General features: G+C 55.0%; 1 protein-coding gene across 1 annotated transcript in view; it reads right to left on the bottom strand.

Moving 5' to 3' along the window:
* DNAI1 (dynein axonemal intermediate chain 1) overlaps positions 1–16391 on the bottom strand; it is a 60420-nt gene that overhangs the window by 9856 nt on the left and 34173 nt on the right. The window contains exons 11-13 of the mRNA XM_067745481.1: positions 13424–13541; positions 13121–13164; positions 3103–3350 (exon numbers count right to left, since the gene is read on the bottom strand). Coding sequence (XP_067601582.1) covers positions 3103–3350; positions 13121–13164; positions 13424–13541 — 410 coding nt within the window. The remainder of the gene's footprint in view (positions 1–3102; positions 3351–13120; positions 13165–13423; positions 13542–16391) is intronic.

The following is a 16391-nucleotide window of genomic DNA, read 5'->3' as shown; positions in this document are numbered from 1 at the left end:
GTCACACACGTGCTCCTGGGGTCCAGGTGGGAGGGTAGGAATAAAGAGGGCCAAGGTGGAAGTGGGGTTAAGACAATGCATGAATGCCCAGGAAGCAGGTGGTAGGGAGGAGACGGAGGCCTGTTTCACCAATTCCTTCTCTTTTGCCTTATCTGATTAGGGCAGGCATGTTTGACCCCAGGGGTCTGCTCATATCCTTCCTGCCCCCTTCCCTTCCCCCGTGTAGCACAGAATACACACACACACACACACACACACACACACACACACACACACACACACCCTGCAGAGTGTCGTGGTTGATGCTTCACAGCGGGGCCTGAACAGGGCTGCACTCTCCTTCGGACAGACGGTTCTCTCCCTGGCTCCAAAACCTTCCATGGCTCCCCGCTGCCAATGGAACAAAGTCCGTCTGCCCCCAGCCTGGCATCTGAGATCTAAAACAACCTATCTCGTTCCTCCCAAGACACAGTCCCGTTGAGAAGGACTTAGACTCTGATGTCTCTGACGCCTCATTCGTCAGCCTGGCTCTTCTTCAAGCTCCAGGATATACAGTCAACTGCCAGTAGGACGTCTCCTCCTCTGGCTTCTTATATTAACTTCCGGCCAGAAATCCACGGATTTCCTACTGGGTCCCCCAAGCTGGAGTCCCAGGCACCGTCACCAATTTTTCCTTTTCCCCATATCCAATCAGTCGTTTCCTGTTCATGATTTGACTGCCTCGACAGCTCTACCTCCTCATTTTTATCTCCACTGCCCCTGTTGTAGCTCAGGCTTCAAGATCTCTCATGCTGTGGCCAGAGGACATCTCCGAGACACTACCTGACTGTGGGACTTCTCTGCCCCAAACCCTCTGATGGTTGGGCAGGGATTTTCAAACTCTGCTGGGACAAACTCTTAGAAGCCTTGTGAAAATAGCTCAGGGGACGCGGGGAGTGATAACAGGGGACCCTCAAGCAATCAGGCCCCTGACCCTACCAGAGCAGCCCCACTCTCGTCTTATTCATACATCGGGCTTCTGTACTGACACTTCATTTGAGACCACTAACATGCAAAGTCCAAGCTTCCTACTTGCTAGAGAAGCACACTCACGACTGAACTCAGGAGTCCCTGACGCTGAGCTCCACGCGGTGTGTTGTTGCCCAGCAGGCCCCTCTGCTTGCCCGTGTCTTTCCGGTGTACGCGTGACCCCTTTGTACCCTTCTTCATCTAACGGATACTTCCTCATTCTTCACGATTCAGCTTAGGTGTTCCTTCCTTTAGGAAGACCTCCCTGGCCCTCTGGCCCCTGGTCCCCATCCCAGACAATCTGGACAATCCTCAGCGCCCCCATGAGCCCTCCTTAGCACACTCCGTATCCTGCTCAGCTGTGGCTGCCGTATCCAGACACCAAGCCCTGAGCATCCTCAGCTCCCAGAGAAGAGAACAGGCAGGAGTTGATGAATGAATGGATGAATGAGGAGGCAGGGAGGGAATGAGAGCGAAAGAAGAGAACAGGAAGTCATTAAAGGAGTGAGAGGCAGGCCCCTCCCATGTCGCAAGCCCTGATTCCAGCCAAGAACTCTGAGTCTTCGGTTTTGCAAAGGCAGCAGCCCTGTTTTCCTGACAGGATGGTGGGAGAACAGAAGGCCACCCCGTCCAGTGTCCCTGGCACCCGCCCAGTGAAGGGGAAACTGTGTCTCCTGCACACCCTACTTCTCTCTCCAACCTGCAATTTGATTCATAGAACAGAGCAGAGTGGGAGTAGGGTAGTTGGCCTTGGCCCCTCGCCCTCTCCTGGGCTTGAGGAGGATAGTCAGGCCACCCAGAGATGCTCCGTGCTTGGCCCTGGGCTGTCTGCCCGTGCTGGGAAAGCCGGGCTGGGGCTGGTGCTGGTTCAGTTTGATCAAAGCGAGTCTTTTCTCCTCGCCCTGGGCTTTAAAGTCTCTGCAGACACCCTTCCCTTGTCTGGAGACTTCTGCGGGCCTGGACGCGATGAATGGGGAAGTGGGCTTTTCAGAGGAGAGAACTCCTGAGGCTGCAAGTCGGGCTCCTGCTTTGGTCGAGAACTGTGGGGAGGGTGTTTAGGGGGAGGGGGTGCCCCAGCTCTGGGTAAAGGATGAAGCTGAGAGGCCACCATATCCCCTGTGCCTGGACAGCCCTCCCTCTGCTCAGGCCTGTCTGGGAGCTGAGAGCCAGTGCCTGGGGTGTCCACATGACTCAGGAAGCTCAGGGCCAGACAGGCAGGGGTGCAGAGCCCGCCTGCAGACCCTGTCAGGGCAAGGAGGAGAGGAAGGTGAGAAGACAGATCCCAGCACTGCCTGAGGAGCCCAGAGGCCTTGGGCAACTTGAGGCAGAAATCTATGCTTAGACTCTCCCAGGCCTGCCCATGGGGTGAGGGTACACAGCCTCAGAAGGAGGGGGACCTTTGGAACACAGTGAGGAAGGGCCTGCAAAGCCAGAGCTAAGAGACTCTGAGAATGAAACTGTGAAATCCACTCCCAGCGCAATAAGATGGGAGACGCAGAGTCAGGGTGAAATCTAGCCCCAGTGACTAGGTAATGGTCCCATTATATGCCTGACTGGAGAAGATGGGTGTTACACAGAAGCCTCAGGGACAGACATCACCTACCAGGCCTTACAGCCCCACCAAGAAGGCAGAGAACGGGCAGTGCCTACCCCTATCTGGGAGTTCCCCAAATCTAGCCCAGATGGCAGAAGAGAGCCCCTGTGGGGAGCTGAGGAAGATCATAGACCCTTGGAGCCCTTGACACACTCAGCAGAGGCCCATCAGGCCCTGGGGGCTTCCCACCACGGGCTCTGAGTCACTGACCACTACTTCTAAGAGATCCGAGATCCTTAGCAGACAGATGGGCCCTGCTTGATGGGAGCTCTGAGGCAGCGGACCCCAGCTCTTACCACAAACCGTCTTGCCTCCTGATGCCTCGCCTGTGCCCTTCTCTGCCCCTTCTCACACCCAGCTCCTTGGACTCTAAGCTAGTAGCTGTCATCCCCATGACCTTGCCTGTGGCCCTCTCCTCCCCAAGGCCCCTCGTCCGGTGGCTCCCAGGCCCACACGCTACTCAGTCCCACCCACTTCTCCCACCCTGGTCCAAGGCTGACCTGCCACACGGGGTCTGTGTGCTTGCCAGACTTGGCTGAGCTGCGAAAGGAGGGCTGGGAGTAGGGCTTCTTGAGGTTGTAAATGGCCACGTTGCCGTCGTAGTGGCCCACCACCACTAGGTGGGGGTGGTCCACGTGCACGTCCAGGCACAGGATGCCGCTCTCGCTGCTGAAGGTGTATTCGGGGAAGCTGGGGTTCTTCATGCTATAGAAGAGCAGCATGCCCCGGCTCTGCTTCCTGAAGTCATCTGGCCCAGGGAAGAGGGCGGCGGTGATTGGACAGTCCCTGCTGGGGAAGCCCCGGCCCCTCCCTCACAGGGTGGACAAGCCCTGCCCAGTCCTGCCTCTGACAGAGAGCGTGGGAGACCTCTCGGGGCTTCATCTTCTCTGTCCGTGAGACAGAATCATGCGACTTGACCCACCCCCTTCTCAGGGTTCACGAGAGGATCCAACAGATAAGGTGACCAGGCATATCTGAGGGACGGACATTCTCTTTAGTCTCCCTGGGGTACAGGAAAGGGGGGGGCTGCAGGCTCAAAGAGTTGTTAAGTGAAGAATGTGGGTGGGCTTGGGAAGGAGCAGTATCCTCAGAGAGGGTCCAGATGCCCAGCCCATCTCCTGCCCTTAGGTGCTGGGATAATGGCCATGTACCCCTCGTCCCCAGCCAGCGACAGGGGTTCAGTCTGGACTAACATGGAATTGCCTGTAGGAGTCCCACACTAGCCACCTGTGGGCATCTTCCCAGACCCTCTGGTCCCACAGTCCCCAGCTGCAGCCTGAGCCCTAGCTCTAAGCATGCTCCCAGATTCGAAAGGTCCCAGGCCAGCCAGTCAGGCTTCCATAGGCCACAGTGCTATCCCTCTGGCCTGGGCGCAGCCTTCGGTGATCAACAGTGGACCGCTCAGCAGACGTCCTCCTCCCGGCCCGCCCCATGGCAAGGGAACGCCTCCCACACTCCTTCATGCTCCGCGCACTTGGCGCCCATCCTGATAATGCAGTCACTGGATGGAATACAGTCCCAGCCGTCCATTCCCGCTCTCCCGCCACCAGCCCAGGACCCTTCCCAAGCTCAGAAGAGCCAGAGCTGGAGAGGTGGAAGTCTAGAGCAGCCCCGTCTTGGGGGCCCTATGCTAAGGCAGCCTTTTAGCTCTGCCGGCCCCCCAGGGCTATCTCCTCTGCCCCTGGCCACTGCAGGCCTGGGCCCTCCTCCCAGAGTGGCCAGTCCTGAGGTGAGGAGCCCATGGGCGGGAAGGATAGGTAAGCAGCCCCAACTTGGTGAGTTTTTTGTGTGTGTGTGTGGTACGCGGGCCTCTCACTGTTGTGGTCTCTCCTGTTGCGGAGCATAGGCTCCGGACGCGCAGGCTCAGCGGCCATGGCTCACGGGCGCAGCCGCTCCGCGGCATGTGGGATCTTCCCGGACCGGGGCACGAACCTGTGTCCCCTGCATCGGCAGGTGGACTCTCAATCACTGCGCCACCAGGGAAGCCCTTGGTGAGTTTTGCTGAGTCATTCTCTCTGTCTTGTGTCTAAGACTGCCCCTTTCTTGAGGGAGCAGGTGACTGGGCTGGGCTCAGGGACAGTCTGGGCTGGGCTCCCTGGGCTCTGGGCGTGAGCCCAGCTATGACCAGGTCCCAGCTATCCTCACCCTGGGCACTCTGCAAGCACAGCGGATGCTTCCTGGGAGCCAGGGTTAGGGAGCAGGGAGCAGCCAGGAGCCAGGCTGGCCTTAGGTGGGCAGAGCTGGAAGCTGAGGCCAGCCGGCCTGCCCACCAGCGCAGCTGTCTGTGGGGGAGCCCACCTTCCCTTGCCGTGGCTAACTGTCACCAGCTCTGGGACTCCTGTCAGGAACCCCTCCCCTGAGCAACTGCACGGGAGTCTTCCTGTGCAAGGAGGGGGCTGCCCCTGGAGTGGAAGGTACAAGGGTCCAGCCTGAGCCACGGGGAGGGCACGCAGTGGTTCAGGAAGGAAAATGCTTCTGCTCTGGGGAAAGTGAGGAAAGCCAGGTTGGGTCACCCTGTGCCCGGCACTATCTCAAAGACTGGCCTTGAGGTGGGGGATGGAAGCTGGCAGTACCTCACCGCGTAGGGCTCCAGGCTGGGCCCCAAGGGCTGACTCTTGAATTCAGGGAGAGATCTGCAGTTGGCTGAGGGGAGTGTCTTTCCCACCCAGACCACGAAGGGCTTGAACCGGGCAGTGTGACAGTCACTTGCCGTTCCTTTAATTCATGACCCAAATCCTGAGCACCTGATCTGGGCCTCCCCCTGGGCTGAGCCTGGCAGGGACAGACACACCCCACTGGAGACGTGGGCTTGCCCTCAGCAGCCCCTAGTGTGGTGACAGGGAGCCAGACCCCGTGGCTGAATGGGCAAGCCCTTGCTGGGTAATCAAAGTATTAAATGCCAGGCCAGAGGTGAGCTGTAGATGCCCTTGACATCCAATCTGGCCTTGATGCTGGGCAAGACTGACAGAATGGGAGTGGGCGGGCCAGAGGGCGAATGAAAGGCAGGGTGGCTGGGTGAGTGACGCTCAGGCTGAGTTCTCAGATGCTCTCCTTATAGCACCAAGGGGCAAAGGCAGGCATGACCTCACACTCGCTCTCACTGTGCCAAGGTATCTGGCCCCTTGAGGGACAGCAGTGATGACTTTCTCTAGACACGCTTCCAGCACTGTGTGCCCCTGCACTCACACAGAGCCTTCATGACCAGTGGAACCAGGAAAGGAGGGTTGGAAACCCTAGGTCGGCTTAGTAACTCTGCAGTGAGGACATCTCTGACCCACTCACAGAACCACTGGGACTAGACACTGAACTATGGCCCCTGGATTTTATAGTTGGGTAAACTGAGGCCAGAGGGGAGAATGGTGTCCCCTAGTGCGTTAGACCCATTGCTTGGTGTTTGCCACACCCAATAGCCTGTTTATCGCTGCAGTTACTCTGCTCAGGGTAGTGGCACTAATCTGATCTTTACATGGAGGTGGAGAAAGGAGGAGAAGGGGGCACCAGACCTGTTGGGGTGGTGGGGCGACTGGCACAGCCAATCCTTCCAGAATCTTGGACTAGAGAATGAGTAAGGGCCAGGGCAGTCAGGCATGACGAGAGAAAACTTCTGGCAGAGAGAAGCGTGGATTTCACGAGGCAGGGACACAGAGAGCAACCAGCCACACTAAGGCCTGAGGTCCTGCCTGCGTTCCCAGGCCACGTGCATCCTGACAATAAGCCTCCTGTTCTTAACCTGGCCCTAGGGGTCTCTGCTATTTGCAACCAAACAAGCCTTCCCGACATAAAGATCACAGCTTCTCGGGACTTCCCTGGTGGCGCAGTGGTTAAGAATCTGCCTGCCAATGCAGGGGACACAGGTTCAATCCCTGGTCCGGGAAGATCCCACATGCTGGGGAGCAACTGAGCCCGTGCGCCACAACTACTGAACTACTGAGCCCACATGCTGCAACTACTGAAGCCCGTGCACCTAGAGGCTGTGCTCTGCAACAAGAGAGGCCACCGCAATGAGAAGCCCACGCACCGCAACGAAGACCCAATGCAGCCAAAAAAAAAAAAAAAGATCACAGCTTCTAATCATGGCTAGACCATGTGTTTCCTGAATTCCAGTTCAAGCCTTTGTCTGCCAAACCTCACCAGGAAAGCAGAGAAAAATTCTCATTCGGCTGGGGCTTCCTCTCCACTCTGTCTTATTCTATGATCTTCTCATGCCCATCTCCAGCCCCCTATGAGACCTCACTGTTCCACTCTCTAAGTGTGCCCAGCGTGACATCACTGCCCTAACCTGCAACGGTGCCAGCATGATAGCATCATCTTGTCTTCTAGAAGTCCTAAAATGACATCACTACTCAGACCACCAATGGTCTCCACGTGATATCGTTGCTCAGGCTACCAGCAGTCCTAGTGACATCATCGCCCAGCCTGCCATCATTCCCAGTACGATGCCGCCAGCCAGGTCACCAGCAGTCCCAGTAAGACATTGGCATCAAGGTCACCTACAGCGCCTCAGTTCCCAGTGAGAGATAGAATCCTATCAGCCTCAAGGCTCACAGAGCCTTGGGCCCTGGGCCCTGGGGTACTTTGTCCTGAATCCCACAGACTACCTGGCTCCCCACAGCAGGACCGGAGGGCCCAGTGACACAGATGGGAGCCCCCCGACTCCACACTCCATTACATAAAGAGGCAGGAGCCCTGAAGTCTGGGGCCAGTGAAGGAATTCCAGGTTATTCTAGGCCATAGGATTTCAGAGAGTATGTGTGGCTGGGTGAAAGGGAAAGAGGAATAGAGGAAGGGAAAGGGAGAGAAAGACAGAGGGAGGGCGGAGGGGAGGTGGGGAGGAGAAACCACGTGGTGTGTGACTCCAAGACAGGGGGAGAGGGCCGCTGGCCTGGCCTTAGCTCCACTTTGCACTTTTGCCCTTCTCCAGGAAGCCTTCTAGACCGTTCAGCCTCTCCTCTGTGAGTGCCCACCCTCCCCCCAGGAACTCCTCTACCTGTACCGCATTATTACAGGTGGCTGTGAGCAGGTGTTTTCCTTAGCCTGCCACCAAAGGATGGAGTGAGGGAGCATGCCCTGGCGTGGCCCAGCAGGCTTACTCTCTCCAGTGAGAGAGTTGCCTCCTGCTAACCCTGCTCTGCTGGATAATGTCTAAGGCCTCCCTGACTCTGACCTTCAATGATCCACGAGATTTGGGGGAGGAGAATCAACTCCCTAATAGAGCCTGATCTGATGCTTCTCAGAAAGCCATGGTCTCAGGGGACGGGTGGCTTAATTCCACCATAGACCAAAGCTCTCACTGCCCTCAGCTCCCTCTGCCAGGGCCCTAGCAGAGTAGTGCCCAGTGAGTAGCATGGATGGATGCCTTCTTGGACTGGCAATCACCAGTGTGGGCCTCCGCCTCACAGCTCTACCCCTGCCCTACAAGGAAGAGCTCTAGATCACTCTGGAGAGTTCTGGCTGTCAGGAGAAGCCTGGGCTTCGGCTCAGGATTCGGGGATGGCAAGGCAGACAGAGGGCATGTTGGGGCATCTGGCTAAAGCCAGGTCCGTGGTCAGAGGGAAGTAGATGCCAAGCTGCAGAGACAACGATACCAAGACAGTGTCGGTCAGCAGGCCTCCTCCTCTCTTCCTGTGGCTCCCAAACGAACCCAGCCCAGAACTGACTCTAAGGCAGCAGCTGTTTAATGACTCCCTTTTTAAGGCATGAAAAAGGCGCTCGCTCGGAGGGGGCTGCGGTAGGCATAATAATGCCCCCCAAATGTCCATGTCCTAATCTCCGGAGCCCATAAATACGTTACTTTGCACAGAAAAAGGGATTTTGTAGATGTGATTAAATTAAAGACCTTGAGATGGGGAGATTATCCTGGATTATCCGGGTGGACCCAGTGTAATCACAGGAGTCCTTATAAGGGAAGGAAAGAGGCAGGAGAGTCAGAGAAGGAGGTGTGATAACAGAAGCAGATATCGCAGTGATGCAATTGCTAGCTGGAAGGAGGCCACAAGCCGTGGAATATGGGCAGCCTCCAAACTGGGAAAGGCAGGGAAGTGGATGGTCCTGCTGACACCTGATTTTTGCTCAGCAAAACGCAGTTTAGATGTCTGACCTCCAGAACTGTGAGATAATAAATTTGTGTTGTTTTAAGCCATCATGTTCACAGTAATTTGTTACTTCAGCAGTAGGAAACTAATACAGTAGGCTCTCAGGGAAGGTTGACCCAAACTCTACTGTTAGGAATCAGAGGGAGAGGCCACTCAGGATGGCTGTTCTCTTGCTCTCTGCGCATCCCCTGATCAACCAGTCCCTGCTTCACCTACACCTTACTCACGTGACCATCTAATTCTCTTAATCATAGGACTTAATCAGTAACTACCTACGTGCTTGCCCCCTGCCCCAGCTGCTGGTTTCCCTGGCGACTGATGAGCCAACCTGATGCCAATTCCCCCTATAAATGGTAGCCTCCTTCTCCCCCAGCAGTGAGGATTGTGGCCATGTCCTGTGTGCAGTCTGCCATACACGGTGTGGGTGTTGCTCCAGGACGTTTTGCTTCTGACTTGTAAGATTCCCTATCCAATAAGTTGCGGGTGTCTCTGTCACTTTCTCTGGGCTCCTTCTTTGGTCTCACAGCTGGGCGGTTACCAGGCTTGCAGGCCTGTGATGGTACCTTTTTCTGCGGTGGTTTGGAAGCAATCCCTCTAGAAGTCGGGGGGATAGAGGCAATAATCCCCAGCTCTTCTGATGACAAGAATGAAACCCTCCCTCAGTTTCCCACACCCTAGCCCTGCCACCTTGGACTCCAGGAACAGATATGCCCCTTGGATTAGGATTTTCAGTCTCCAAAGGCAGGGGACTGGCCCAAGGCTGCCCCCAAGAAAGTACATCAGTGCTAGAGTGTTCCAGACCTCCAGTGTGGCCCACAGACCATGGTGCCAGGCTGGATCCAGCCTTCCAGGTAGCTGGGCTTTTCCAAGAGCTCTCACCTGATTAGAAGTCATATTTAAACAGTGTGGGAAATAAGAGCACAGCCTTGGAGACAGAATACGTCAAGCGGGACATTTAATTTGATTTAGGGAAAATGAGGCAAACATTTGAGAACCTAAATAACTAACCAGTAATTAAACTAACAATGGGAATGCCCTTGCACTACAACCCAGTGAGCACAGTGGCCTTTATGGACTGTATTTACAAAGAGACCTGACAACATAATTAGTCCTGTAAATTTTACACAGCCTGCAGCTGAGGAGTGATGGATTTTGTGTGTGGAGGATGAACAGGGAGAAATGAGGTGGATGAATTTCCATTTTCAGTAAATGAAATTAACACTGCTTAATTAGTGAAGCTGACAAATAAATGATCAGGAAAGATTTAAATCCCTACAAGTGCATCCCTGGCCTGGGCAGGCTGACGGACCGGCCAGGAGGTGGTGGGGCAGAGTGGGAATGGGTTTAGCGCTGGGACTCAAGGCCTGACTCTGGCCCCTTTTGAGGGTGCTGTTCCTCAGAGGCTGGGCTGAGGGACAGTTGGCTCTTCTGCCTTTCTAAGATGTGTCCTGCTGGGAGGCTTCCTCCCTGTATCCTGTGTGATAGCCAGTCAGGACCACACAGTGTCTAGGATGTGTTCCACCATCCCTGCCCAGCAGATCACGAGGAGTCCCCATTTCCCTGCTGTGAACTGCCTAATGGGCTGGAAAGCACCCCTTCAGTGCAGCAGGTGCACTGATATAATTGCATCCCAGCTTTGCCCTGTGGGCCAGCTCTTCCTAGACTACCTCCTTTGCCTTCCAGTGTTCCTCTACCTGCTTTCACCTGCTGACAGCCTTTCTTCACTCTGCTGAGACATGGAGCCTGGCCCTAGAGGGCACCCCAGTCTCTGCCCTATATGCAGCCTGACATGTCCACCATCTGGTACCCAGCAGCCACGAGGGGAGGCGGGTGTGATCGCTTCTGTGCGGTTGCAGGTAGTTGCCCGGGCTCTTTTCCTCACCGGCTTGCTCCTGGCCTGGCTCCAGATGACCACCCTTAGCCCCAGTCCTTCCTAGGGTGCACGCCTACCCCTGCCCAAGTCTTATTTGGCTGGGTCAGAGAACCCACATCTGGGAATTCCAGGCAAAAGGAGCCCTGGGCTGAGATCATCAGGGTCAAACCCAACAACAAACCCAAATTCTCACTTTAGAGTCTGGCCACAGGAGGCCGAGTCTGATCCTGGGAGGTTGGCTGCTGGGAATTTCCAAAGACAGTGTGATGGACGCTGGTGAGCCAGCTGCCCCTCACAATGACCCCGTCCAGTAACTAGGGTACCTTTTGCCTGCCTCAGCTTTGTCCCTCTTTCTTCCAGGGAGGCACCTGGGCACTTGAGAGCATGGGACTCCCAGGGGTGACCTCAGGAGTGAATGCAGGGGCCCCTCTGCATTCCAGCCCAGCCTGGCTCTGCTCAGGCCTTCGCAGATTGATGCTGACATGTACAAGGCTCTGGAGAATAGATGCCCGTTGGAAAACTGGTCAACAGCTCCCATACCAGTGACAGTAAATACCACCGCCGCTGCCGCCGCTGCCGGGCCCAGCTCTCTAAGAGAAGAGGTAGGGGCCTTGTCTGATACCCCTCTGTCCCTATAGCCCCCGCTCTCTGCTCAGGGCCCCGGAGGGTCCTGCAGGAAAGCTAGGAGACAGAACGCCAGACAAGTCAGCAATGGTTGTCCTTTATGTGAGAGTGGTTCCTATAGCTCATGGGGCACATTTGCTGCTTTTCTTCCACGCATGTCTCATGACGGCCCTGGGACAAAGGGCCCGCAGGTGTCAGCCTCTCCAGGTCACCAGTGAAAACACCAGGCTGACAGCAGCTTCTGGCCCGAGGTCACACCACTGGGAAGTGATCTTCCAGCCAGAAGGTCTGCAGCTGATAGCAGTTCCATCCAGGGACGTGGATGTGGCCAACAAAGGACAAAGAGACCCTTCCTGGGTGTGTGCCTGCCCAAAGGAGGCCTCTGGGCCTGTTGGGCTTGGGGCCATCGATTCCTGTGGGGTGGGTTACTCTCCTCCACCGCTCCTGGCTAAGGCTGCCCCCATGGACAACCTCTACATGACCCCAACCAGCTGACGCCCCTCCTGGCCCTCGGCGAGAGGAGGATAGGGCTAGAGCTGAAGCAGTTTCTCCTCCCACCTGCTGGGGAGCAGCCCACATCCCTACCTCAGTCCTGGGCAGAGAGCCTGGGCTGATCAGCCTCAGAGACGGGTCCACACCCACTCCTGGGCGGGCCTGCTCAGCCCCCTGCCCTGTTCCCGGCCCAGTAGCTGCAGCAGAGGGGGAGGAATGTGCTAGTTCCCTGCCAGAGGGGGTGGGCACTTCCCTCTTGGCAGTAGCCCATCCTCAGGAGTGGGGACACAAAGCGGGCATTTAGGGCATCCTCAAAGGCGGCCCAGACCACGAGACTGGGCGCAGCTCCAAGGGCTTCTCCCTGAGAGGAATGACAAACACCCACTCCTCCTGGCCCTCCCCTCCCTCCCCGACACTGGTCAAAGAATGGGCTGGGCCGACAGGCGGTCTGAGGGGCAGAGACCAGGAGCTTGTACGCCTGCCAGCCAGCAGCAGCTTAGAGAATGGGAAGGTCTCTCTGTCCGCAGAAGCTAATCCTCCTAGCCAGAGCACATGTTGTTCGCCTAGGGAGCTGTGGCTAGCGCGAAGTATGGGGCCCTCTCCCGTTAGGAAGAGGGAACGCCCAGGCCAGCGCAGAGGCAGGGGCTTCTGCAGGGACCAAGGAACACGAAGGGAAAGCAAAGTGCCACACGGTTTCCACCGTGTTGCCTCCTGCTGTGGGGTGATGGAAACTGGCGGGGACGGGAGCATCCCGGAAGGCGGTGGTCTCCCAGGGTTCGGGGCCAGTGATGAACATCAAGTGCTTGCCCCCCTTCCCCACCCCACCTGCTCCAGGGCCTGCTCAGGAAGCTCTCCTCCTTCAGGGCTCACCACCAAATCCCTCCCCAGGTCTGGTCCAGTCTACCTTCTCATCCTTCTCAAATCCACTTCTCCATCTCCACTCCACGCTGGTGGTTCACATCCTGCCATCTCTCCTTGGGATGCCTCCCCAGTCTCCTAGCTGGTCTCCAGCCTCCAGTCTCACGCCTGCAAATCCCCCCTGCAGTGGTTGTGTCCCAGCCCTTGTCAAATTCCTTCAGTGTTTTCCCCTCCGGAGAAGGTCCAAGTTTCCTGGAATGGCTTACCAAGCCCTTTGGGGGCTAACCCTGGCCCCCTCTACAGCTTCATTTCCTCCCATATTGCTCATGCCTCCAGACCTTTGCATATGCTGCTCCCTTTACCATAATAACTCCTTCGAGGCTCATTTTGGCATATTCCTTCATCCAGCACTAATTACCAGTATGACAGTGGGTCTTCTCCATTAGACTGTGAGCACCCTGAGGGCGCTAGACTTCGTCATCTTTGTATCTTTCACACCTGGCAAAGAGCTCTGCACTGCGTAGGTACTTCGTGTTTGCTGGTTGAGTGAGAAAATGAACAAATAGCCGGATTACTTACAGGAGCCATGTCCCACGGCAAACAGATCATTGTACTTTGGACTCCTGCAAGAGAAATAAGAACCCCTTGGCCCAGGAAATGGACATGGCTCTCCCCTGTACAGTGGTGCCTTAACTGCACTGTAGACATCTACTGTTGAGCTTAGAGATCTGGGACGATCCCATAAGAATCCCAGTCTCACGTTTTTCCGTAATGCTACGCGTCACCTTCAAAGTGCTTAAGCGCGGTAGAAGCGCCCTGCTCAGGGCTTGGCATGCAGCAGGCGCTCAGGGATTCCAGGTTTTCCGCAATGTCTATACTCACCAGCAGAGGGCGGTGACGGCCAGGCGCTTGGCTTTGTCATTTTGGAACTTCCAGAGAGGCAGCAGCGTACCCTCCTGGTCCCGGTATTCGTCAGCAGCGTCCTCGTAGTACTTAAAATCTTAAACACACACAGGCTGAGTCAGCCCTGGGACTGCCACTTTCTGTCTGGACCTCCTTGGCCCAAACAATTAACCTCTTTGTATTTCAGAGTGGGACTAGTAATAGTACCTATCTCAAAGGACTGTTGTGAGGATTAATTGCTAATATATGTAAAGTACTTAGAAAAATACCTGGCACAGAGTAAGCTCTCTACAATGTTGTTGTTACTGTCATTGTTGTTTTTGGAGGTAAATTACACTAAAGAGGCTATGTCCTTGAGGGTAATAATTCCACGTCTGTCCATCTTCATATCCACAGCCAAGCCCCGCTGGAGTGAAGCTGCCTGGTCCCCTCATGGGTCCTCTGAGCTCAAGTTCATCTCCTGCCCTAAATTGTCTCTACCTCCCGTTTCCTCTAACTTAGGTAGAAGCCCCCTCCATCCTTGTACTTGTCTAAACCAGAAATCTTGGTAAACCTTGACTGATCTTTTCCCATCATTTCTCATGTTTTCCTTCTGATTATCTTTTTAGTCCATTCACTTCTCTCCAGACCCATAGCCACTTCCTAGGTTCAGGCCCCAAAAGCCATCACCCAGACTCTTACGCCACCCTCCTAGCTGGTCTCTCTACCTCCGGACGCTCCTCCAGTCCACATTCTGCAGAATAAACCACCTCCCCTACTGCCCTGAAAACCCCTCAATGTCTCCCCTTGCACAGGGGCTCCCTGGTCAAACCGAGGCTCCTGGCCGCTACTCCCATGTCATTTCCAGCCAACTGTTCACCTACCCTCTGTATCAAACAGTGTCTAAAATGTCCTGCTCCTCCTGAAAACTCCCACTCACTCTAGATCCAGATCAAACTCCCCCTACTCTGTGAGGCCTTCACTTTCTTGCTGAGCAGAGTTCACCTCCTCCTCCGTCCCAGCCCTGCCTCTCGTCTGCTGAAACGTGTGTCATACAGCGTTGCCTCTCTTTATCCTTTTGCCTGTCTCCCCGCTCCGGCAGACGGCTCCTGGGGAGCAGGAAGTACGTTATTTTCATCTCTGGACCCGCAGTCCCTAGCACAGGGGCCAGCCACAGAGCAGACACCTGATGACTGTTCAAAAAAGGCAACAAAATAGATCAACAGAAGGGAAATGGTTCTCGGTCTTCTTTCCAACCCATTAGAAAATGATCCTCTTATCCAACGTGGTCAAGGACGTGCCCAGGCACGGCCCCAGCCTCTCTCACAACGCCCCACACTTCGAGGCTTGGGGACTACATTCAGCCCTCAAAAATGGCTCAGACAAAAAAAAAGATTAGAGTGGTCAGAGGCATGAGCCTTGATCACATCAGAGATCCCTGAGCTCAGACTATCTTTGAAAAGACTTCGTTTCAGAGAGGAGATTAATTGGTAACACTTCTCTGTTTTCACTTCTTCCCAAAGGGAAAAGTGTATGCAATTTTAAAAAATCAAGGTTCAATGCATTTTTCTGTGACTGTGTTCTCATAGATGAAAAAGGTTCACCAAGGCCAATTTCTCCATGGATATTAATCATGTTTGCAGCTCTTTGGTGGGCTGATTGCAGAGTCTGGGTTTCAGGAAGCCAAGCTGTGTGAGTGACAAATTCATTCACAGCCGCCGTGTACTTTGACAGCTTTGAAAAGCACTCAAGGTCGTTTTCCAGCCTGAATGATAACAAGGGGGCTTGTTTAGGCTGCTGGTCTTGGCAGCCCTGGTTTCTCTGTCCCATGGGTGAGCAATGAGCATCAAGTCACCAAGAAGAGCCCTGGGCTGTCAGCAGAGGAGACCAGCCAGCAGTGGGGAGCTGCCAGCTCTGGGGAGGCAGCTGCTCCAGATAAATGCACAACCTCTTAGGGAAATACAAGCCACTTGGGAATGTGCTGTTCATGCCATGGGAAGGATTCCGTTTCCCTGGCTCTGTCAAAGACACCAGAATTTCCCAGGCCCCCAGGATTTAAGCGTTTCTGAATCAATCTCTTTCTTCACCTCGTCACTAATTAATCACTCACATAGACCTATTGAGTGTTTATTTGAAATGTCTCTTCCAGCTCAGTGGCTCTGTGGCCTCGTGCTAAAGTGCTTAGGCTATGGGTCCAGGGGGCCTGTGTTCGAGTCCTGATTGTGCCGCTCTCACCTCACACTAGCTGTGTTTTCGAACAAGTGGTGACATTTCAGCCTGAATGTCTCATCTATAACATGGAGATAATAGTGGTTTTCACCTGACAGTGTGGCTGTCAGGATGAAACAGAATAATACATGTAAACTGCACAGTACAACGCCTGGTACATAGGCCATTCCCAGGGAAGGCTGGTGCTTGCTGTTCACTGTTGTAACTGCACCTTTTTCTCCAACCCTGATGATGCATTCTGGGTAAGGTGCAGTGAGGCCCACTCTACCCACACTGGAACCTCACCCTCGCCTCTGCCGCTGTATTCTGCCCAGTGGTACCCTCCTCCAGCCCTGCTCTCCTTGGGCTGTGTCCCTGCCTGGACAGTATCTTTGAACTCTGCAGAGAAAGCTCAGATTCCCTGCACGACATTCGAGGCCCTTTCTTAAGTGGCCCCGACCACTTCTCCAGCCTGAACTCTCACCACTTTCCAACAGAGACCCTGTCGGGGTCACTGAGCCTGCTGCCCCTTGTTCCCAGAGTCCTTTCCAATTCATTTTCACCACTGAGTCACTGCTCGTGCTGTCTCCTGCCCAGCACACCTGCCCTCTGCTAATCTCCCACTCAAACTCTGCTTATCCCTTGGCATCCAGCTCAGCCCTCCCTGAAGCCTTCCTTGACTGCTGCCACTCCTCACTTCCCCTCCTCCATTCTTGACGATCCCCAGAGCAGTTTCTGTCTGCGTTCTATCACTTATATG

This window comes from Pseudorca crassidens, chromosome 7 (assembly GCF_039906515.1).
Source record: "Pseudorca crassidens isolate mPseCra1 chromosome 7, mPseCra1.hap1, whole genome shotgun sequence".
Lineage (NCBI taxonomy): Eukaryota > Metazoa > Chordata > Mammalia > Artiodactyla > Delphinidae > Pseudorca > Pseudorca crassidens.
The sequence above is the reverse complement of the archived record's forward strand: the minus strand, read 5'-3'. Positions and strand labels throughout refer to the sequence as shown.